The following is a 22,065-nucleotide window of genomic DNA, read 5'->3' on the forward strand; positions in this document are numbered from 1 at the left end:
CCGCCCTCTATAGAAAGTTGCTAGTAGGAAGCATCGTACGTGAGAAAAACTAACTTTACCGTGTCAAGCCGTAGTAAACAATAGTCTTTGGAAACTGATTTAGAAAAGACATTTGTTGGGTCTGAAGGACCTTAGCAGGCAAGTGACTCGAGTTTATGACGGGTGCTTAAGGCTATTGAGGGTACGCCGTACGGAAGAGACGGACATCTGGTGTCCAGTCTTTTATAATACCAATACAGTCGCCTTGTTTCAATTTTTCCTACAATGATCGTTATTTGAATAATTTATTAACAATAATAATTATAATTATAATAAATTAGCAATTGCGATGTTTTTAGATTTAATTGTCTTCCTCCTTTCTAAATTTCAGATACGCGGTATGCGGAACAGGAGACAATCAATTAAGAATAGTAAGTTTAGGTGTTGGTCCTGAAGAAAAGTACCAAGTGTCGCATTCTCAAGAAATTACTTGTCTAGTAGTTACTCCAGATTCTCAGTCACTGATTACGGGCTCGAGAGACATGAGTTTGAAGGTTTGGCAGCTCGCTGGCGGCAAATTATCTCAGGTTTATACATGTTATAATAATAACTTTAAATTCCTATATTTAATTTAAAAAAATCTTTGGAAATGATTATTTAATTGAATTAAGAAAAGCCATTTATTTATTTATGATTATTCGCGCCAGCAAAACTTTTTGCTGCACCGAGGACAGAGATAATAAAATGTCATTAGAAGCTGAAATTGAAATGTTATTTTTTCCCCAGGTGTACCAGACTAAAGCGATACTTTGTTAGAAACTAAACGGACTAAATCCTAGTCGTCGTACTTTCTTCTTTTTTCCACTGTCTTTCTAAGTAACAGGGAAGAAAAATAGTAAGTAGGAAAAAAAAAACACGAAAGGAAAACGTCTCTAAGGTAAAGCTCTAAATTACAAATTTCTCGTGTCTGACGCAATAAACATAAATATATATATATATATATATATATATATATATATATATATATATATATATAAATATAGGTACACATATTTATATCATTATTAGAGGAGAAATAAATTAACTTTACTTATTTTCATCCCCCATTCCCAACCTTTTTAGGGATCATTTTTAACAAAGATTATAAATAAATTACTTCGATGTACCTTACTTGTATCTGACGAAATTATTGTCTTTTATAAGTGAACAATAAGAATCAACCATTTTTTGTGCAGAAAAGATGTTTGTATTTATCAGTTTAATTATTAAATTTCATTTAAACAGAAAATATTTTGGTCCTTGTAAATAATTACCCTCTAGTACAAGAGTTGCGGCTAATAGTAATTTAAAATTAGTTTTTCAGTTGTTTTTGATAATAATCCGAAACGATTTGCCATGCTTTTGGCACCATGAATCCTTCTGGTGGATTTTCCCCGGATTTTGCTAAATCTGAAATAACGGTATATTAATGTTTATTAGTACTGTTTTTTTTTATTATTATTTGGATGTTTCATAGAAATGTTTTTATATAAATCTTGTATTTATTCTAATGCGATATTTCGTATTTTTAATGCAATTTACATTTATAGTTGGCAATTTAATTCATTTTTTTTTTTTAGATTTTTTAAAATAAGAAGTGAAATAAGAAATTGTTTTTTAAAATAATTTCATTGCTAATGATTCATTTCTAATGATTTCATTAATAAAATAGGCAAGATAGGATATACAAATTAATTACAGGAAGATTTAGAAGAAAAAGAAAAGAAACAGGTACATGAAAAAAATATAACTCACTTCGCATTTTAGTTCCTGATACGATAACAAAATCTTGCGATCGTTCCCGCTAGAAGAAAGCCATTTTTTTTTTTTCTATTGTCGTAAGCTGCCACTCTAAACGGTATGATTTTGAGATTCTGAAGACCCGGTGCCATCGACAGTACCCTCGAGCCGTGCGTTCCATCGTACAGATTTCCTAATTTTACAATTAAAGCGACCGCTGATTTATCACGATAATGAAATATCAGAATTCCTTCGATATAACAATAAAATTACTTCGCCCAATAAATCAAGAATAAAAGCGTACGATTTTTAATTTTTTATGCGAGTAATCTTAGATTCAAGGGACAAGTGAAATTCGTCTTATCAGAATATTACCGTCCGGGGTTTTAGATTTGTCAGGATGCGGCAAACCCGCGGGATCACGACCAACGATGAAGAAATTTGCCCCAGCCATCATTCTTCCTTTGGCGTGCCATTGCACCTAAAATAAAAATCGCAAATTTTAAACAATTCTCAAATTTAAAATATTTATATCTCTTCGAAATACTACGCTTCTCTTATTCCATCAATTTTAATTGTTGATTAATTTTTTAGGGAAATAAATAATACCTCTGTAGGGCCAGCATAAAGCATCGGGCTTGGAAAAATAGCGAGGATGGTGTCTTCGTGCAATACACCCTCCTCGAGAATACTTTGGTGTTGGTTTATCCGAACTGATAATGGTATGTCGTCTTCTTTCGTCCATCCTCCCAGAGGATGCAGTAGAAGAACTGGTTTCTTACAACCACGTTCCTCCACGAGGTATCTTCTCGTATCCTGGTATTAATTTGAATAATAATTACATTAAAAGAGAAGAAGAATAGGAATTTTTGCGCAGGAAAAAGTAAATGTCGTAATTGATTGGATTTATTGGACTTTCTTTAACCGTCAACTAGGTTCTTATCAAAATAATGGAAACTTAATTAATTTTGCTTCGTATCGAACCTCCTTTAAAGCAAATAATTTTATCTCTTACATTATACTTGAAATTTGTTGTTTTCGATGAGAACTAACCTGCATTAAGAGTGCGTGGCCATTGTGAATCGGATTTCTCAACTGGAAGGCGAAAACAGCATCCGCTTCCATTTCTCTGCACTTTTTACGAATTTCGTTTGGCGTGAGCCTGTACTTGTCGAGACCATCGTTCCACTTAATCCTTTCCAGAACTTCTAATTCTCCTCCAACCAGCCAATCACCCGATTCGTGGATCATTCTGACGTAAGGATGTCCAAGGTCGTTTGTACCAAATTCTCTGCTACACCTGTTGCAATGTTTCCGATTTATTTTCACATAAGAGGAGACTAACTACTAACTAGAAATAATAATTTACTGAAAAAACATAATCGAACCTTTCTTCTTTTCGGTGAGCGAAAAATTCTGGTCTCCTCAGAATTGCGATATCTTGACCGTTGTACTTCAAGGTCAGTGCCGGTGCTGTAGTATAGCTTTCCTTCTGTTCTGTGCTAACCGGAAGCACGATAGGTATCGATTGATTAATCACGTCCCCATTTTGTTCGATAGTTTTGAAGTGTTGACACTTGAAAATAACACACACACACGCACATTTTATTTGTTATCTCGTTAGAAAAATCTATCTCTATTCTACAACTTTTTACCTTTACAAACTTAGTGTTTCATAATTAATATCGTCCAAAGATAGAACTCGTTTCTCTATGCTTAAATCTCATGCAATTCGTTAATCAAATTTTAATTACGCACCTGCAAATATTGGTACTCCCTCATGAAACCTGTGAGCGGAGCAGCCCAACCTTCAGCGAGTACTTGAACCCATTGTAAGTCAACCTTACTGATGTTGATACCTTAAATTGAGCATATTGATTTGAGGAATTAGGCAATTATCAAGTACTATATATCAAATGGAAATTGTTTACATAAAAGCTTATCTCTTTGTCAATTGGAAACATCAATTTGGAAAAGAACTTTCTCTATCTTATCTGTGTGTATCGTAGCAATTTATGAATATTTGATGTTTCGCATGTGAATTATTTTAGCCGGAAATGTTTGCGTGCCACAACATTCTATGACACCTCCAAATCTTTATATTTTCGTAATTTCGTAAGCAAATTACATGATGTCAGAAATAAAGAACCATCCACGTGTTCTTCAGCCACAGCGTAGTAGCCACTTGCTTGTCCAATCAACAAAAGACAAGAAAAAGTGGAATTATTTTGCAAACGAAAATACAGAATTAAAAAAATACAGAATTAAGTGAGAAAACATTTGCAACGTACTCGGAAGATTCTCCGCCTCTTTTCTCGCCTCCTCTATCTTCCTCTCCTCGACGAACAGTTCCTGAACCTGCTCTCGAGTCTTGGGAAGAATTCCCTGGGTCCTCAACAACTCGATCACCATTCTCGTCGAGGTCTGCAAATTATGAAATTCCGTATCCACGATGAGATCAGGAGTTTTGGGCGTTTCATATTCCTGGCCGATGCCTGTGAAGCTTTTAATCATCCCTTTTCTAGCTTTCTCGTAGAGGCCTTTCACGTCTCTGGCTTCGCACGTCTGCACGGAAGCTTTCACGAAGATCTCGAAGAACTTCAAGTTAAAATCTTCGTGTATCTTCCTCACCAGCCTTCTGTCCGCCTCGAAGGGCGAAACGAAGCTGCAAATGGTGATCACACCGCAATCAGAGAACAATTTTGCTACTTCAGCAGCTCTTCGCACGTTCTCTTCGCGATCTTCTTTCGAGAAGCCCAGGTCCCGGTTTAATCCGTGACGAAGATTATCGCCGTCCAGGCTGTAGGCTGGCAGTCCCTGCAAAAGCAAGTTTATATGATCCTGAAGCGTTAAAAATTATGGTCCGATCGAGAGTCTGGCAATTTGCAAGTTTCGAGATATGGCAATTTGAGAATTTCGAACTTTAGAGCAAAAAGTTTACTTGAGAAACCAGGTAATTTTCCAGCTCGAACGAGATGGTCGTCTTGCCAGCACCGGACAGCCCTGTCAACCAAATCGTACAGCCACAAAATCCTTTGAATTTTCCATAGGCTTCCCCTCGTCTCTCCCTCGACACGTGGTGTAATTGTTTGATCACATTCGTCGCGAGAACCTGCAAATATTTCAACGCGGGACGTTTCAAAGCGACGTATCTTTTATTTGCTGTTTGAAATTTTCAAGTAAATTAGGAGATCAATACACTTTATCCGATTTAGAGTCATCGAAATATTACTGAAAATAATTAATTCGACGGTTGATTATTTTACATACGACTGGATAAATCATTAAAAATGCGTGTGTTATTATACCCGATTATTCTTCTGTGTATTTCGATTTTCCATCGAAGATTTCGTGTATATCCCCATTATACGGAATATTTGATCATTAGGTTTCGTGCAACGATAAGGATCTTATAAAATATTCGACGATTGATTCTACTGTTTTTAAATGTCCACTGTGCAACGATCTATTCGACCAATTCGTTTCTTCGCGAATGAGATAAATTCAACTTAATAGCGACATCTAAAATAGAGCCAATGGCGCCGATCGATTGTTCGATTTTCTTACTCGATAAAGAACACTATCGATTGCTATCTATCCAGGCGTGTAGTTCTGCATCGACTACGCGGCTGTCGAGCATTTCTGTCCAGCGAGTTCCGTCAAACGAGAAAGTGAAAAGGAAAGTTGGATCGGGTGGGGATCGGAGAATTTCTCGCTCTACGTATGATATTTCTCCGAGGAAATGAGCATTTTAGGAAGCTCATCGAATTTTAGCTACGTATTAAGGTGGATATAACGTACACGTAATTGAAGTTTAAGGCGGCCTACGCTATCGAGCCTCGAGGTTTCCACATTTAACAGATAATCCTCTTCATTTATTGTTTATTTATTTCTTATTTCTTATTTAATACTACATTTTGTCAGAAGCCTAATATACGACGTGAAACTGTCAGGAATATCATATTGAAAAATGTCAAAGGTACAGAAGCACAAAGTACGTAATTCGATGAAATTCTGAATGAATGTAAGTATGCGTGCGCATAGATATGGCGCTTCATAGACGCGTGTCTATGTGTAAGAAGCAGAAGTAGCGAGTTCAGTTTGCCCGAAAAGTTTTGTTTCGTTCCTGGCACGTGCTGACGTGCACTCTCCCGCTCTTCCGTGTGCTATATTTTTGCCAGCGACTGTACTCGGAGAAATAGCTCGAAGAATATCGGAAATGGGAAATCGCAAAGGGAACTGAACTTTACGTAATACGCTTTACTGATACTTATCCGCTTTACTTGTTTACTGATACTTGTTGTTGTTTACATTCGTTCACAGTAGAACGACTGTTTGAGATTAAATCGCCCTTTAACACTCGGACGTTTTCGGCTCTAATAAAATTACGCTTTCGTCCTTTTTATTAGCATTTGCGAAATTCTAAGAAGACTGGCGCAAAATGAAGAGAGGGTAACCTGTGAACTTCGTCTACATACAAGTATAACGTAACTGAAAAAAGAAACAACATTTTGGAAGTAGTTGTGTTATTACAAGTACAGATACCGGAAAGACAAGGCAAATTACTTCACGAAATACGAGCCCACCTGTAAGATAAGAAGTTCATTTGTATAAGCAAACGAAAGATTTACCAATTACGTAACCGTTATTAGTAGTTTCATTGCAAAAAACTGTAACACAGACTTTCTAAAACTGAAATACTATGAATTATCCGTACTTGAATTATTACTTGAAATTACACATCGTTAATTATGTAATTTAAAGGGTCATCGCTGATACGGTTGGCCAAAATTTCATTTACCTGTTAAATGATAAATAACAAATTAAAGAAATGTTTTAATATTTTAGTTATGAATGAAAAGACTAATATTTCGGCCGTGAATAAGAATTCAATTTCTTATTCAAATAAAAGTCATCATTTCGCTCAGATATCATTCGCGGTTAGTTATACACGAAGTTTTATACACAAAGCCAGAATTTTTTCTCATGCTCGTCTTATATTCTATATTTACATATATATATAACAATAATATAATAATACATACATAATAATAATGATAATAATAATGATATATTATATATATGTATTATTATATTATTATTATATTATTATTATTATTGTTACTAGACTATCGTTAAAAGACGTTAAAAGATTATACGTATCAACGTATAATTACGTGTATTAATCATGTCTACATCGCTTAAAGTAGATTAGGCAACTTAGGCTATTGATTCAAATACGAAAGTGCTACAAACGATTTTAGAAATCACCGATTCACGTGTGGGTTTCACGTTCATTTTTCTTCGCAAATGAAGAAAAAGAGAACGCGTGAAGAATAATTGGTGACTAGTTTCGCAATAATGTAATTAGCATATTTTCGTAAAGTATGTTGAAAAAATGTTTCGAAATCCTGCTGCTGACCGAGCAATAAAAAACAGGGCAAATAGGTTCGGAATATCTGTAAATGATTTAATTGCTAGAAATATCATTTTATTTAATTTTTATTTATTTAATGTCAATGCGAACGCGACGATACAAATGCAATATATTCGATGTACAAATTATTTTGTTTCTCAAGGAAAGGGAATAGCTTTGTGATCTATTTCTTGCTATTAATTTTTCTCATAATTAATTTGGGATGTTGCAATGAAAATTATGTTTGTTATATTTATGATTCAATGAGAGAAGATTAGATTTCAATTATTCGAACTATATATAGTTCACGTTTATCCTAATTGCTTCAACGACTGTATTCTTGACAGAGCACCGTTAAATTCCTTGTTATCTACGTACCAGTAATCTTATTCATCATACTAATCACGTTTATGCACTGTACATATGTCCTATGAAAAGTGAATTATCTAATGAAACTAAATATTATGTTTTATATATGTTTATAACATATATGGTATAATTAATAAATTATGTTATAATTATATTATAAATTATTATATAATTACATTATAAATTATTATATAATTATATTATAAATTATTATATAACTATATTATAATATTGTCACGCACGCGCCATAAAGTAGACTAAAACTACCAATAGCGCGAGTGGGCGTTCCAATTTGAAATTTAAATAAATTTTAATAATTTGTATAGAAACCAAATTCGAACCTCGAACCCCGACAGAATAATCCGTCACATGATGACCCCTCCCCCCCCCCCCTCGATAGACCTAAATATAAATAAACGTAGCGACATAAAAGAAGCGAAATAATTTCTAAGTTTTAGAGTAGTTAATTCTTCAGTTTTGTGTGACTTTTTTTTTCATGTGACTTCTTGATAAAGCAAAACTCAGGAGTCTATATTCATATAACGCTTCTTTCTTTCTATTTTGAAGTGAAGATAGAATATGCTGACTAAGCGTTGCGGGCAAAAAGCTGTTAAATATTGTTTATTCCTTAATTCGTTCCCTTAAAACGATGCACAAATTGTGAATATTAGAGGCAATCCCAATTGCTCAGCAATAATCTAAACCTAAATACGAATAACTCGAAGAGCAAGATCTAACGAAGACTCACGGGATTAGTTTTCCCATCGCATCCTTTGACTTCATTTTTCTGATCCATTGTTGTCCAAAAAGCTCCTCTTCTATTACTGCTATATATATATATATAGTATTATTCGAATTCAACACGATATTAAAATCAAGTGAAACACCAAACTTTCGTTCAGTAATCTCTTGGAAATGTAACGAATTAACGATAACGACTCGCGTGGGTGTACTGAGTACCTGGTGATACGTGTTCTTTCATATATCCTCGGTAACACGTATTGCTCGTGAGAGGGGAGAAACGACACATTCATATTCTCTTGTTCTCCCGTTGCTTTTTTTCTTTCACGACCCTGAATAAAGGAAAAGCTCGTGCCGCTGGAAAAACTCGAGGACAGCGAAATTTCTCGTTTCGTAATTGAAATAGTTCAATGATGTCGGCGTCTAATTTTCAGTAGTCAGCGATGTCTAGAAGACAACTTGTAGGTTATCATAGAGAAAAGAATGAGAGTTATATAATGAGTTGAAATTATTCCGATTTATATTGGGATACCCATAATTGTCGTCAATAACACATAAGGTCACAGTGTCTCTCGTCTTTGTTCGTCAACAAGTGGGGAACAAAGTTGCCCACAAGTTTGTAAGTTTTTTGAACAAGTTTGACGATTCACGACGCGATGCATTTGAGATTCTATCGAAGCTGGACCTGATCATTCCGACGAATTCTTCGTATTTCATTGTGCTAAATCGTGCAACATTGTTGTTACGAGACAAGCAACAGGTCCGGAGTTTAGAAATATTCTATTCATGTTATAATATACTCTATTCATGTTAGAAATATTCTGATTCGGTGTAAACGCCGTGCCAGCGTTTATCGAGATTGATAGGGATCGCAACGAATTGGCCATACAACTTTGTTATGAAACAATAATTATTAAATTGTTACAAAGTTTCCCTTTATTTTATGAATATGAGAGAAACAAATTTATTAGTTTTAGGTTATTTGCAATAGCTAGCAGAAAGATTTTGAATACGTTACGAACGTACTATAGCTTCGAATCTTGTTCCTATTCCAGGTATTGTGGAATATTGATATTCCACGATTGGGCGTTGTTACACGTATAATTCGTGGCAGATTGTAGCAATTACAGTTTTCTTTCATGGCTGTTCTGGGAACTAGATTGTGTGGTTACTTGCAGTGTGCGTTTTATGGTTCACATTAGTGCAAGTTTAAAACTCAGTTAATATCCCATATACATGATACTATATACACTGTATATATTAAACTTTGTACTCACCTTTACGAGATTATATCTATTAGAATTTACGTAATGCCTTTAACAAATAAGCCAAGCAAGGGCGATGTCTATCTACTGGGGTTATTACTTAAGAAGACTTCTAAGTAGAGTTTTTTCCAGTTTTATATATATTTTATATATACATGTCGGAGATGAAAGGAAAGCCGAAGCCTTTCCTTGGAAATTTTGGGAACATCCTCTAGTACCTTAGCCTAGATTTTATTATAGTTGTAATTGCTTAAGATTTGTAATAAGCGAGATTGGGTTCGAGGTGACAATCGGTCGCTGAACGTAGCCACGGTCACGGGATGGATGTTTTATCTAACGGAGGTCTGGAGTGGTTGTATGTGTTTTCCGAGAAATGTGGTTGTGGCGGCATGCGGCCTCGAGAGCGGGCCTAGCCACGTGTGATGTTGTCTCACGTGGAGGTGCCGATGCAATGGGACATACATTGTATTAGTAATCAAAACTCCAGGCAGAAACTGCCTAGCAACGGCGTTTGGAACTTTCTCGATGCTTCCAACGAGTGTGCCTAGCAACGGCGTTTGGAACCTTCTCGATGCTTCCAAACGGGTATAGAAAACAAAATGCAATCGTACAGGGAGAAAAATCTCCACGAGGCTGGCGTTCTTGCGATTGCCTTGGAGAGTGATACATCGAGCATTTTCGACGCTCGCATTTGCGTCTAAGTTGGTTTCGCTTAGTAAGGAGTTATCCCGGTGACCGTGGATTCGTTTGAACTCAAACATTGCTAATAGTATTATTTAATTTAATTATTCGTAGATCGTATTATTCATTAGGCTTAGTGTTTGTTAGACTTATTATTAGTTGTACTTATTATTTGTTAAGCTTAGTGATAGACCTGTATATACGTGTAAATAAAATCTCGGCTTTGTGAAACGATGGCTAGTCCACATGAAGAGTCGTCGCGCGCCCAAAATTCGAATCCTGATCGAACATGGAATTTAATACAAGTCTCTGATATATTGATCATGCGAAATAATTATTCTCGTTTCAATATGCGGTATCAGCCCACCAAAGTCAAATATCAAACAAACAGATTTTTATGTTCAACTTGATATTTTATGAGAAATATTTTTCATTTCAGGGCACTCAAATCCAATTTCATGTTTAGCCGTGACACAGCATTCGCAATATCTACTGACAGGCTCTGAAGACACTTCGATTATAGTATGGGATATGAAAGAGCTGACCTTGAAGTTAAGAATCCAAGAACACATTGCCCCAGTTCTGTGCTTGACGTCCGCGCTCAAGAATTCAGTGATTGTCAGGTTCATAGTTTTATCGTGTAGTAATAATAAGATATCAAAAACGCTTTCTTCCATAATCTTGATTAAAAAAGGTAACCGGAAAAATGGGAAAAGATTTCAATCTTCTCCGAGTACTTCTTATTTGTATTAATTATAGATTGTTCTATAAGTTATTTCGTTTCGTATTTATCAACTAACGCTAAACCTTCCGCTTTCCATTAGCGGTGGCGAAGACTCGAGAATAATCGTCACCAGTCTCCTAACCGGCGATGTTCTCATCAAAGTGGACCACCACAGAGGGCCAGTAAAATCCATTCGCGTCGATTCTGCGGGAGAAATTCTGGTTTCCGGTTCTTCCGACTGTACCATCTGCTTATGGTGTCTAGAAAGATTCACATTGTTAAAAAGCATCGTTTTACCATCCGCCGTGACTGTGCTCGACGTATCGGCCGATTCGGTGTTCCTATTGGCAGCCTGCGAAGATCAGAAATTATATTTGAGATCTTTGGCCACGGGAACTGAGGTCCACACGTTGAGAGGTCATCAAGGTGAAGTGAAAAGTATCTGCTTGGCGAAAGATTGCAGAAGAGCCATTGCTGGAGGAGCGAAGGGAAAGGTTTCCGTTTTCGATATGCACAGTGGACGATTGACGAGAACGTTGCTGGCGAATCCTTCGGCGGATGTTACCGCCGTCAAGGTAAATTATAGATTTTGTATTTATGACTTTATATTAATAAAAAAAGGTAGAATGGAAAATGAGTAAACATTTATTGAAATTGGAATTAATCGTCGTAGCAAATTACCTTTTCTATTTGCATGTTAAATTACAAGTAGTGAAAGATCAAAATTAATCTTTCATATATAATATAATTTTTCAATTCAACTTTTTGCGAAAAGGTGACGGAGAAGGACGACTTCCTGATAACAGCTTCCGGAGATCGAGTGGCTTACTGGAGTTTCCGTGGCGAGGAGATACACGCTAAACCCGCGAAATTCGTGAAGGAGGTATCGTTGCACCCACACACTGCTCCCATATCTTGTTTGGATATATCCAGGGACGGAGCAATGGCAGTTACCGGTGGAGTCGATTCTCTCGTAAATCTGTGGCAATTGAATACTCACGAATTGCTTTCCACTTTCGAAGGACATATCGCTAGCGTCATCTGCATTGCATTCTCAGCTTCTGGTTTATTTGTTGCTTCTGGTAGGTCTGTAGATAAAATACAGTAGAGCCTCCCATACGTATACGTATATGGCAGATTTTATAACAAAAATTTCATTTATTTACCTTGTTTGTATGCTTTTTTCGCAATACTAGTTTTGCAAATACTACCATAACTTTGTATTGCCTTTAATACCGAAGAAACCCATTTCTTTTTTCAATCAAAATACAATAAAGTACAATAGTTCAATAACCAAGTACCAAAGCATGAAATTGATAGAATACAGTAACAGGAAATTAAATTGGAAACAGGTTCTGAGGACAAAACAGTTCGTGTATGGGGTCTGACCTTAGGTTTGCTGGTATCGACATTTAGACACCAGGCACCTGTTACTGCAGTCACATCTATGTTTGACGGCCGAAGAATAGTGAGTTCTGATAGAGCTGGTACAATCCGAGTTTGGGCAGCTGATACCGGCACCCTAATCCAATCAGTATGTGGGCCTGGTCGCTGTTTCACTGTTTCTTCCGATATGAGATATGATACAGTGGCTGTAATTAATAAATTGAGATACTGTTTGTTCGACCAATCGTGGGAAGACGTAGTCGCTAAGAGAGACATCAACAGGAGTCGTAAATTCTCGTTACGATTATAACAATCGACACCACGACTCGATCGATCCGCTGATTTCCGTTGAGATAATAGGGGTGATTGAGTTTGTATAACACTGTGATTCACAGAATTATAAATTATATATTTCCAACACATAGATTATACTGATGAGCATAGATAGATAGATAATCACTTATCGCACGAAGATAAGGTAAATATTGTAATATCGGAATATATTAAAGGTGTAATTTTGTCCGATTAATTATAATTTATTAATAATGGATTGAAAATACAGATATTAGTTAGACAGAGAAACGATGTTTGATTAACAGGAAAACTAAATGCAACGCTCGTATTTACATCAAATAACTTGACAACTATTTGGTAACTCTCTCTCTCTCTCTCTCTCACTAGCAACTCTAACACTCGACAACACTCGCAACTCAATTCTAACGACTCTATGCTTCGACGTCTCGATCAACTCTGACCCTCGCCAATGCATTCCTGCTCGATCCTGCACACACACACACACACACACACACACACACACACACACACTTTTAGGCTCACATACTCTGGCCTCTCGACTGCCACTCCTTAAAATATAAAACCGTATATAGGCGCTCTTGGATGTAAACAAACCACAAAAAGATGGCGTACACGGTGTTTTCTAATTCAGCCGATCTCCAATCAAAGCTATTCTACGATATTACAATATGTACGTTAGAGCAGGGCTCTTATAATTGGATTTAATGTATTAGTGGACGTAGCACTATAAGATATTTAGGTGAGGAAATGTATGCTCGACAATACCGAGACAGACTCTCGCGTTATGCTTAGACTGCCCCGATAGGCGTTAGAGTTAGACTTAGTAGTTGACTTTTCCAACGATGTAGAAGAAGTGAAGTTGAGCGACGATGCTGTGTTGGATGAAAGCTAGTGATGGGTGTGTCTAGCGCACGGGATCATCAGATTTGTTCACGCCATTTTAGGTCAGGAAGCGAGGGCAGTATACATTGCCTCGCATTGGACAGACGAAGGTTGGTGGACTAGGAAGAGTCTTAACCCCGCCCTCTATAGAAAGTTGCTAGTAGGAAGCATCGTACGTGAGAAAAACTAACTTTACCGTGTCAAGCCGTAGTAAACAATAGTCTTTGGAAACTGATTTAGAAAAGACATTTGTTGGGTCTGAAGGACCTTAGCAGGCAAGTGACTCGAGTTTATGACGGGTGCTTAAGGCTATTGAGGGTACGCCGTACGGAAGAGACGGACATCTGGTGTCCAGTCTTTTATAATACCAATACAGTCGCCTTGTTTCAATTTTTCCTACAATGATCGTTATTTGAATAATTTATTAACAATAATAATTATAATTATAATAAATTAGCAATTGCGATGTTTTTAGATTTAATTGTCTTCCTCCTTTCTAAATTTCAGATACGCGGTATGCGGAACAGGAGACAATCAATTAAGAATAGTAAGTTTAGGTGTTGGTCCTGAAGAAAAGTACCAAGTGTCGCATTCTCAAGAAATTACTTGTCTAGTAGTTACTCCAGATTCTCAGTCACTGATTACGGGCTCGAGAGACATGAGTTTGAAGGTTTGGCAGCTCGCTGGCGGCAAATTATCTCAGGTTTATACATGTTATAATAATAACTTTAAATTCCTATATTTAATTTAAAAAAATCTTTGGAAATGATTATTTAATTGAATTAAGAAAAGCCATTTATTTATTTATGATTATTCGCGCCAGCAAAACTTTTTGCTGCACCGAGGACAGAGATAATAAAATGTCATTAGAAGCTGAAATTGAAATGTTATTTTTTCCCCAGGTGTACCAGACTAAAGCGATACTTTGTTAGAAACTAAACGGACTAAATCCTAGTCGTCGTACTTTCTTCTTTTTTCCACTGTCTTTCTAAGTAACAGGGAAGAAAAATAGTAAGTAGGAAAAAAAAAACACGAAAGGAAAACGTCTCTAAGGTAAAGCTCTAAATTACAAATTTCTCGTGTCTGACGCAATAAACATAAATATATATATATATATATATATATATATATATATATATATATATATATATAAATATAGGTACACATATTTATATCATTATTAGAGGAGAAATAAATTAACTTTACTTATTTTCATCCCCCATTCCCAACCTTTTTAGGGATCATTTTTAACAAAGATTATAAATAAATTACTTCGATGTACCTTACTTGTATCTGACGAAATTATTGTCTTTTATAAGTGAACAATAAGAATCAACCATTTTTTGTGCAGAAAAGATGTTTGTATTTATCAGTTTAATTATTAAATTTCATTTAAACAGAAAATATTTTGGTCCTTGTAAATAATTACCCTCTAGTACAAGAGTTGCGGCTAATAGTAATTTAAAATTAGTTTTTCAGTTGTTTTTGATAATAATCCGAAACGATTTGCCATGCTTTTGGCACCATGAATCCTTCTGGTGGATTTTCCCCGGATTTTGCTAAATCTGAAATAACGGTATATTAATGTTTATTAGTACTGTTTTTTTTTATTATTATTTGGATGTTTCATAGAAATGTTTTTATATAAATCTTGTATTTATTCTAATGCGATATTTCGTATTTTTAATGCAATTTACATTTATAGTTGGCAATTTAATTCATTTTTTTTTTTTAGATTTTTTAAAATAAGAAGTGAAATAAGAAATTGTTTTTTAAAATAATTTCATTGCTAATGATTCATTTCTAATGATTTCATTAATAAAATAGGCAAGATAGGATATACAAATTAATTACAGGAAGATTTAGAAGAAAAAGAAAAGAAACAGGTACATGAAAAAAATATAACTCACTTCGCATTTTAGTTCCTGATACGATAACAAAATCTTGCGATCGTTCCCGCTAGAAGAAAGCCATTTTTTTTTTTTCTATTGTCGTAAGCTGCCACTCTAAACGGTATGATTTTGAGATTCTGAAGACCCGGTGCCATCGACAGTACCCTCGAGCCGTGCGTTCCATCGTACAGATTTCCTAATTTTACAATTAAAGCGACCGCTGATTTATCACGATAATGAAATATCAGAATTCCTTCGATATAACAATAAAATTACTTCGCCCAATAAATCAAGAATAAAAGCGTACGATTTTTAATTTTTTATGCGAGTAATCTTAGATTCAAGGGACAAGTGAAATTCGTCTTATCAGAATATTACCGTCCGGGGTTTTAGATTTGTCAGGATGCGGCAAACCCGCGGGATCACGACCAACGATGAAGAAATTTGCCCCAGCCATCATTCTTCCTTTGGCGTGCCATTGCACCTAAAATAAAAATCGCAAATTTTAAACAATTCTCAAATTTAAAATATTTATATCTCTTCGAAATACTACGCTTCTCTTATTCCATCAATTTTAATTGTTGATTAATTTTTTAGGGAAATAAATAATACCTCTGTAGGGCCAGCATAAAGCATCGGGCTTGGAAAAATAGCGAGGATGGTGTCTTCGTGCAATACACCCTCCTCGAGAATACTTTGGTGTTGGTTTATCCGAACTGATAATGGTATGTCGTCTTCTTTCGTCCATCCTCCCAGAGGATGCAGTAGAAGAACTGGTTTCTTACAACCACGTTCCTCCACGAGGTATCTTCTCGTATCCTGGTATTAATTTGAATAATAATTACATTAAAAGAGAAGAAGAATAGGAATTTTTGCGCAGGAAAAAGTAAATGTCGTAATTGATTGGATTTATTGGACTTTCTTTAACCGTCAACTAGGTTCTTATCAAAATAATGGAAACTTAATTAATTTTGCTTCGTATCGAACCTCCTTTAAAGCAAATAATTTTATCTCTTACATTATACTTGAAATTTGTTGTTTTCGATGAGAACTAACCTGCATTAAGAGTGCGTGGCCATTGTGAATCGGATTTCTCAACTGGAAGGCGAAAACAGCATCCGCTTCCATTTCTCTGCACTTTTTACGAATTTCGTTTGGCGTGAGCCTGTACTTGTCGAGACCATCGTTCCACTTAATCCTTTCCAGAACTTCTAATTCTCCTCCAACCAGCCAATCACCCGATTCGTGGATCATTCTGACGTAAGGATGTCCAAGGTCGTTTGTACCAAATTCTCTGCTACACCTGTTGCAATGTTTCCGATTTATTTTCACATAAGAGGAGACTAACTACTAACTAGAAATAATAATTTACTGAAAAAACATAATCGAACCTTTCTTCTTTTCGGTGAGCGAAAAATTCTGGTCTCCTCAGAATTGCGATATCTTGACCGTTGTACTTCAAGGTCAGTGCCGGTGCTGTAGTATAGCTTTCCTTCTGTTCTGTGCTAACCGGAAGCACGATAGGTATCGATTGATTAATCACGTCCCCATTTTGTTCGATAGTTTTGAAGTGTTGACACTTGAAAATAACACACACACACGCACATTTTATTTGTTATCTCGTTAGAAAAATCTATCTCTATTCTACAACTTTTTACCTTTACAAACTTAGTGTTTCATAATTAATATCGTCCAAAGATAGAACTCGTTTCTCTATGCTTAAATCTCATGCAATTCGTTAATCAAATTTTAATTACGCACCTGCAAATATTGGTACTCCCTCATGAAACCTGTGAGCGGAGCAGCCCAACCTTCAGCGAGTACTTGAACCCATTGTAAGTCAACCTTACTGATGTTGATACCTTAAATTGAGCATATTGATTTGAGGAATTAGGCAATTATCAAGTACTATATATCAAATGGAAATTGTTTACATAAAAGCTTATCTCTTTGTCAATTGGAAACATCAATTTGGAAAAGAACTTTCTCTATCTTATCTGTGTGTATCGTAGCAATTTATGAATATTTGATGTTTCGCATGTGAATTATTTTAGCCGGAAATGTTTGCGTGCCACAACATTCTATGACACCTCCAAATCTTTATATTTTCGTAATTTCGTAAGCAAATTACATGATGTCAGAAATAAAGAACCATCCACGTGTTCTTCAGCCACAGCGTAGTAGCCACTTGCTTGTCCAATCAACAAAAGACAAGAAAAAGTGGAATTATTTTGCAAACGAAAATACAGAATTAAAAAAATACAGAATTAAGTGAGAAAACATTTGCAACGTACTCGGAAGATTCTCCGCCTCTTTTCTCGCCTCCTCTATCTTCCTCTCCTCGACGAACAGTTCCTGAACCTGCTCTCGAGTCTTGGGAAGAATTCCCTGGGTCCTCAACAACTCGATCACCATTCTCGTCGAGGTCTGCAAATTATGAAATTCCGTATCCACGATGAGATCAGGAGTTTTGGGCGTTTCATATTCCTGGCCGATGCCTGTGAAGCTTTTAATCATCCCTTTTCTAGCTTTCTCGTAGAGGCCTTTCACGTCTCTGGCTTCGCACGTCTGCACGGAAGCTTTCACGAAGATCTCGAAGAACTTCAAGTTAAAATCTTCGTGTATCTTCCTCACCAGCCTTCTGTCCGCCTCGAAGGGCGAAACGAAGCTGCAAATGGTGATCACACCGCAATCAGAGAACAATTTTGCTACTTCAGCAGCTCTTCGCACGTTCTCTTCGCGATCTTCTTTCGAGAAGCCCAGGTCCCGGTTTAATCCGTGACGAAGATTATCGCCGTCCAGGCTGTAGGCTGGCAGTCCCTGCAAAAGCAAGTTTATATGATCCTGAAGCGTTAAAAATTATGGTCCGATCGAGAGTCTGGCAATTTGCAAGTTTCGAGATATGGCAATTTGAGAATTTCGAACTTTAGAGCAAAAAGTTTACTTGAGAAACCAGGTAATTTTCCAGCTCGAACGAGATGGTCGTCTTGCCAGCACCGGACAGCCCTGTCAACCAAATCGTACAGCCACAAAATCCTTTGAATTTTCCATAGGCTTCCCCTCGTCTCTCCCTCAACACTTGGTGTAATTGTTTGATCACATTCGTCGCGAGAACCTGCAAATATTTCAACGCGGGACGTTTCAAAGCGACGTATCTTTTATTTGCTGTTTGAAATTTTCAAGTAAATTAGGAGATCAATACACTTTATCCGATTTAGAGTCATCGAAATATTACTGAAAATAATTAATTCGACGGTTGATTATTTTACATACGACTGGATAAATCATTAAAAATGCGTGTGTTATTATACCCGATTATTCTTCTGTGTATTTCGATTTTCCATCGAAGATTTCGTGTATATCCCCATTATACCCCATTATTATTGTTATTTCATATACTTTTATATAATAATAATTATTATTATTGTTACTAGACTATCGTTAAAAGAAGTTAAAAGATTATACGTATCAACGTATAATTACGTGTATTAATCATGTCTACATCGCTTAAAGTAGATTAGGCAACTTAGGCTATTGATTCAAATACGAAAGTGCTACAAACGATTTTAGAAATCACCGATTCACGTGTGGGTTTCACGTTCATTTTTCTTCGCAAATGAAGAAAAAGAGAACGCGTGAAGAATAATTGGTGACTAGTTTCGCAATAATGTAATTAGCATATTTTCGTAAAGTATGTTGAAAAAATGTTTCGAAATCCTGCTGCTGACCGAGCAATAAAAAACAGGGCAAATAGGTTCGGAATATCTGTAAATGATTTAATTGCTAGAAATATCATTTTATTTAATTTTTATTTATTTAATGTCAATGCGAACGCGACGATACAAATGCAATATATTCGATGTACAAATTATTTTGTTTCTCAAGGAAAGGGAATAGCTTTGTGATCTATTTCTTGCTATTAATTTTTCTCATAATTAATTTGGGATGTTGCAATGAAAATTATGTTTGTTATATTTATGATTCAATGAGAGAAGATTAGATTTCAATTATTCGAACTATATATAGTTCACGTTTATCCTAATTGCTTCAACGACTGTATTCTTGACAGAGCACCGTTAAATTCCTTGTTATCTACGTACCAGTAATCTTATTCATCATACTAATCACGTTTATGCACTGTACATATGTCCTATGAAAAGTGAATTATCTAATGAAAATAAATATTATGTTTTATATATGTTTATAACATATATGGTATAATTAATAAATTATGTTATAATTATATTATAAATTATTATATAATTACATTATAAATTATTATATAATTATATTATAAATTATTATATAACTATATTATAATATTGTCACGCACGCGCCACAAAGTAGACTAAAACTACCAATAGCGCGAGTGGGCGTTCCAATTTGAAATTTAAATAAATTTTAATAATTTGTATAGAAACCAAATTCGAACCTCGCAAGCCCGACGGAATAATCCGTCACATGATGACCCTTCCCCCCCCCCCACGATAGACCTAAATATAAATAAGCGTAGCGACATAAAAGAAGCGAAATAATTCCTTAATTTTACAGTAGTTAATTCTTCAGTTTTGTATGACTTTTTTTTTCATGTGACTTCTTGATAAAGCAAAACTCAGGAGTCTATATTCATATAACGCTTCTTTCTTTCTATTTTGAAGTGAAGATAGAATATGCTGACTAAGCGTTGCGGGGAAAAAGCTGTTAAATATTGTTTATTCCTTAATTCGTTCCCTTAAAACGATGCACAAATTGTGAATATTAGAGGCAATCCCAATTGCTCAGCAATAATCTAAATCTAAATACGAATAACTCGAAGAGCAAGATCTAACGTAGACTCACGCGATTAGTTTTCCCATCGCATCCTTTGACTTCATTTTTCTGATCCATTGTTGTCCAAAAAGCTCCTCTTCTATTACTGCTATATATATATATATAGTATTATTCGAATTCAACACGATATTAAAATCAAGTGAAACACCAAACTTTCGTTCAGTAATCTCTTGGAAATGTAACGAATTAACGATAACGACTCGCGTGGGTGTACTGAGTACCTGGTGATACGTGTTCTTTCATATATCATCGGTAACACGTATTGCTCGTGAGAGGGGAGAAACGACACATTCATACTCTCTTGTTCTCCCGTTGCTTTTTTTCTTCCACGACCCTGAATAAAGGAAAAACTCGTGCCGCTGGAAAAACTCGAGGACAGCGAAATTTCTCGTTTCGTAATTGAAATAGTTCAATGATGTCGGCGTCTAATTTTCAGTAGTCAGCGATGTCTAGAAGACAACTTGTCGGTTATCATAGAGAAAAGAATGAAAGTTATATAATGAGTAGAAATTATTCCGATTTATATTTGGATACCAATAATTGTCGTCAATAAAACATATATGGTATAATTAATAAATTATGTTATAATTATATTATAAATTATTATATAATTACATTATAAATTATTATATAATTATATTATAAATTATTATATAACTATATTATAATATTGTCACGCACGCGCCACAAAGTAGACTAAAACTACCAATAGCGCGAGTGGGCGTTCCAATTTGAAATTTAAATAAATTTTAATAATTTGTATAGAAACCAAATTCGTATCTCACAACCCCGACGGAATAACCCGTCACATGATGACCCCCCCGCCCCACGATAGACCTAAATTTAAATAAGCGTAGCGACATAAAAGAAGCGAAATAATTCCTTAGTTTTAGAGTAGTTAATTCTTTAGTTTTGTGTGACTTTTTTTTTCATGTGACTTCTTGATAAAGCAAAACTCAGGAGTCTATATTCATATAACGCTTCTTTCTTTCTATTTTGAAGTGAAGATAGAATATGCTGACTAAGCGTTGCGGGCAAAAAGCTGTTAAATATTGTTTATTCCTTAATTCGTTCCCTTAAAACGATGCACAAATTGTGAATATTAGAGGCAATCCCAATTGCTCAGCAATAATCTAAACCTAAATACGAATAACTCGAAGAGCAAGATCTAACGAAGACTCACGGGATTAGTTTTCCCATCGCATCCTTTGACTTCATTTTTCTGATCCATTGTTGTCCAAAAAGCTCCTCTTCTATTACTGCTATATATATATATAGTATTATTCGAATTCAACACGATATTAAAATCAAGTGAAACACCAAACTTTCGTTCAGTAATCTCTTGGAAATGTAACGAATTAACGATAACGACTCGCGTGGGTGTACTGAGTACCTGGTGATACGTGTTCTTTCATATATCCTCGGTAACACGTATTGCTCGTGAGAGGGGAGAAACGACACATTCATATTCTCTTGTTCTCCCGTTGCTTTTTTTCTTTCACGACCCTGAATAAAGGAAAAGCTCGTGCCGCTGGAAAAACTCGAGGACAGCGAAATTTCTCGTTTCGTAATTGAAATAGTTCAATGATGTCGGCGTCTAATTTTCAGTAGTCAGCGATGTCTAGAAGACAACTTGTAGGTTATCATAGAGAAAAGAATGAAAGTTATATAATGAGTTGAAATTATTCCGATTTATATTGGGATACCCATAATTGTCGTCAATAACACATAAGGTCACAGTGTCTCTCGTCTTTGTTCGTCAACAAGTGGGGAACAATGTTGCCCACAAGTATGTAAGTTTTTTGA

At 35.6% G+C, this 22,065-nt stretch overlaps 3 protein-coding genes and 1 long non-coding RNA gene across 5 annotated transcripts; 1 reads left to right on the forward strand and 3 right to left on the reverse strand.

Moving 5' to 3' along the window:
- Positions 1-1,218: 1,218 nt before the first annotated feature.
- Positions 1,219-5,324, reverse strand: LOC143303736 (bifunctional 3'-phosphoadenosine 5'-phosphosulfate synthase 2-like). Its single transcript, XM_076625412.1, has 10 exons — positions 5,067-5,324; positions 4,700-4,870; positions 4,050-4,575; positions 3,517-3,617; positions 3,147-3,334; positions 2,812-3,058; positions 2,368-2,574; positions 2,134-2,239; positions 1,774-1,951; positions 1,219-1,428 (listed from the first exon to the last, which is right to left on the reverse strand). The coding sequence occupies exons 1-9, from the start codon at positions 5,121-5,123 to the stop codon at positions 1,782-1,784; spliced, it is 1,773 nt and encodes a 590-aa protein (XP_076481527.1). The 5' UTR covers positions 5,124-5,324; the 3' UTR covers positions 1,219-1,428; positions 1,774-1,781.
- A 5,284-nt stretch (positions 5,325-10,608) lies between these two features.
- LOC143303734 (uncharacterized) lies at positions 10,609-12,813 on the forward strand. 2 transcript variants are annotated; one of them, XM_076625410.1, is made up of 4 exons: positions 10,609-10,853; positions 11,055-11,529; positions 11,730-12,036; positions 12,307-12,813. In XM_076625410.1, the coding sequence occupies exons 1-4, from the start codon at positions 10,762-10,764 to the stop codon at positions 12,648-12,650; spliced, it is 1,218 nt and encodes a 405-aa protein (XP_076481525.1). In that variant the 5' UTR covers positions 10,609-10,761; the 3' UTR covers positions 12,651-12,813. The 2 variants fall into 2 exon arrangements, with proteins under 2 accessions (XP_076481525.1, XP_076481526.1); XM_076625411.1 differs by having other exon boundaries at positions 10,617-10,853; positions 11,730-11,927; positions 12,307-12,460.
- Positions 11,579-12,362, reverse strand: LOC143303735 (uncharacterized). The gene is made up of 2 exons (XR_013060338.1): positions 12,121-12,362; positions 11,579-12,042 (listed from the first exon to the last, which is right to left on the reverse strand). It is a non-coding gene; the product is annotated as an uncharacterized LOC143303735 (long non-coding RNA).
- A 2,079-nt stretch (positions 12,814-14,892) lies between the features above and the next one.
- Positions 14,893-21,654, reverse strand: LOC143303733 (bifunctional 3'-phosphoadenosine 5'-phosphosulfate synthase 2-like). Its single transcript, XM_076625409.1, has 11 exons — positions 21,443-21,654; positions 20,269-20,344; positions 18,374-18,544; positions 17,724-18,249; positions 17,191-17,291; positions 16,821-17,008; positions 16,486-16,732; positions 16,042-16,248; positions 15,808-15,913; positions 15,448-15,625; positions 14,893-15,102 (listed from the first exon to the last, which is right to left on the reverse strand). The coding sequence occupies exons 1-10, from the start codon at positions 21,475-21,477 to the stop codon at positions 15,456-15,458; spliced, it is 1,827 nt and encodes a 608-aa protein (XP_076481524.1). The 5' UTR covers positions 21,478-21,654; the 3' UTR covers positions 14,893-15,102; positions 15,448-15,455.
- Between the last annotated feature and the right edge of the window lie 411 nt (positions 21,655-22,065).

Source organism: Bombus vancouverensis, chromosome 16, assembly GCF_051014615.1.
Source record: "Bombus vancouverensis nearcticus chromosome 16, iyBomVanc1_principal, whole genome shotgun sequence".
NCBI classification, from domain to species: Eukaryota; Metazoa; Arthropoda; class Insecta; order Hymenoptera; family Apidae; genus Bombus; species Bombus vancouverensis.

Excerpts from the sequence above, each read along its gene's own strand:
- LOC143303734 (XM_076625410.1), top strand. The coding sequence starts at position 10,762 with ATGAAAGAGCTGACCTTGAAGTTAAGAATCCAAGAACACATTGCCCCA. Across the intron at positions 11,530-11,729 it reads CGGATGTTACCGCCGTCAAG|GTGACGGAGAAGGACGACTT; the intron begins GTAAATTATAGA and ends TTTTGCGAAAAG. Across the intron at positions 12,037-12,306 it reads TGGTTTATTTGTTGCTTCTG|GTTCTGAGGACAAAACAGTT; the intron begins GTAGGTCTGTAG and ends AATTGGAAACAG.
- LOC143303733 (XM_076625409.1), bottom strand. The coding sequence starts at position 21,477 with ATGAAGTCAAAGGATGCGATGGGAAAACTAATCCC. Across the intron at positions 16,249-16,485 it reads GCCACGCACTCTTAATGCAG|GATACGAGAAGATACCTCGT; the intron begins GTTAGTTCTCAT and ends AATTAATACCAG. Across the intron at positions 15,626-15,807 it reads CAAATCTAAAACCCCGGACG|GAAATCTGTACGATGGAACG; the intron begins GTAATATTCTGA and ends TTGTAAAATTAG.
- LOC143303736 (XM_076625412.1), bottom strand. The coding sequence starts at position 5,123 with ATGGGGATATACACGAAATCTTCGATGGAAAATCGAAATACACAGAAG. Across the intron at positions 3,618-4,049 it reads AGAGGCGGAGAATCTTCCGA|GTATCAACATCAGTAAGGTT; the intron begins GTACGTTGCAAA and ends GCTCAATTTAAG. Across the intron at positions 1,952-2,133 it reads CAAATCTAAAACCCCGGACG|GAAATCTGTACGATGGAACG; the intron begins GTAATATTCTGA and ends TTGTAAAATTAG.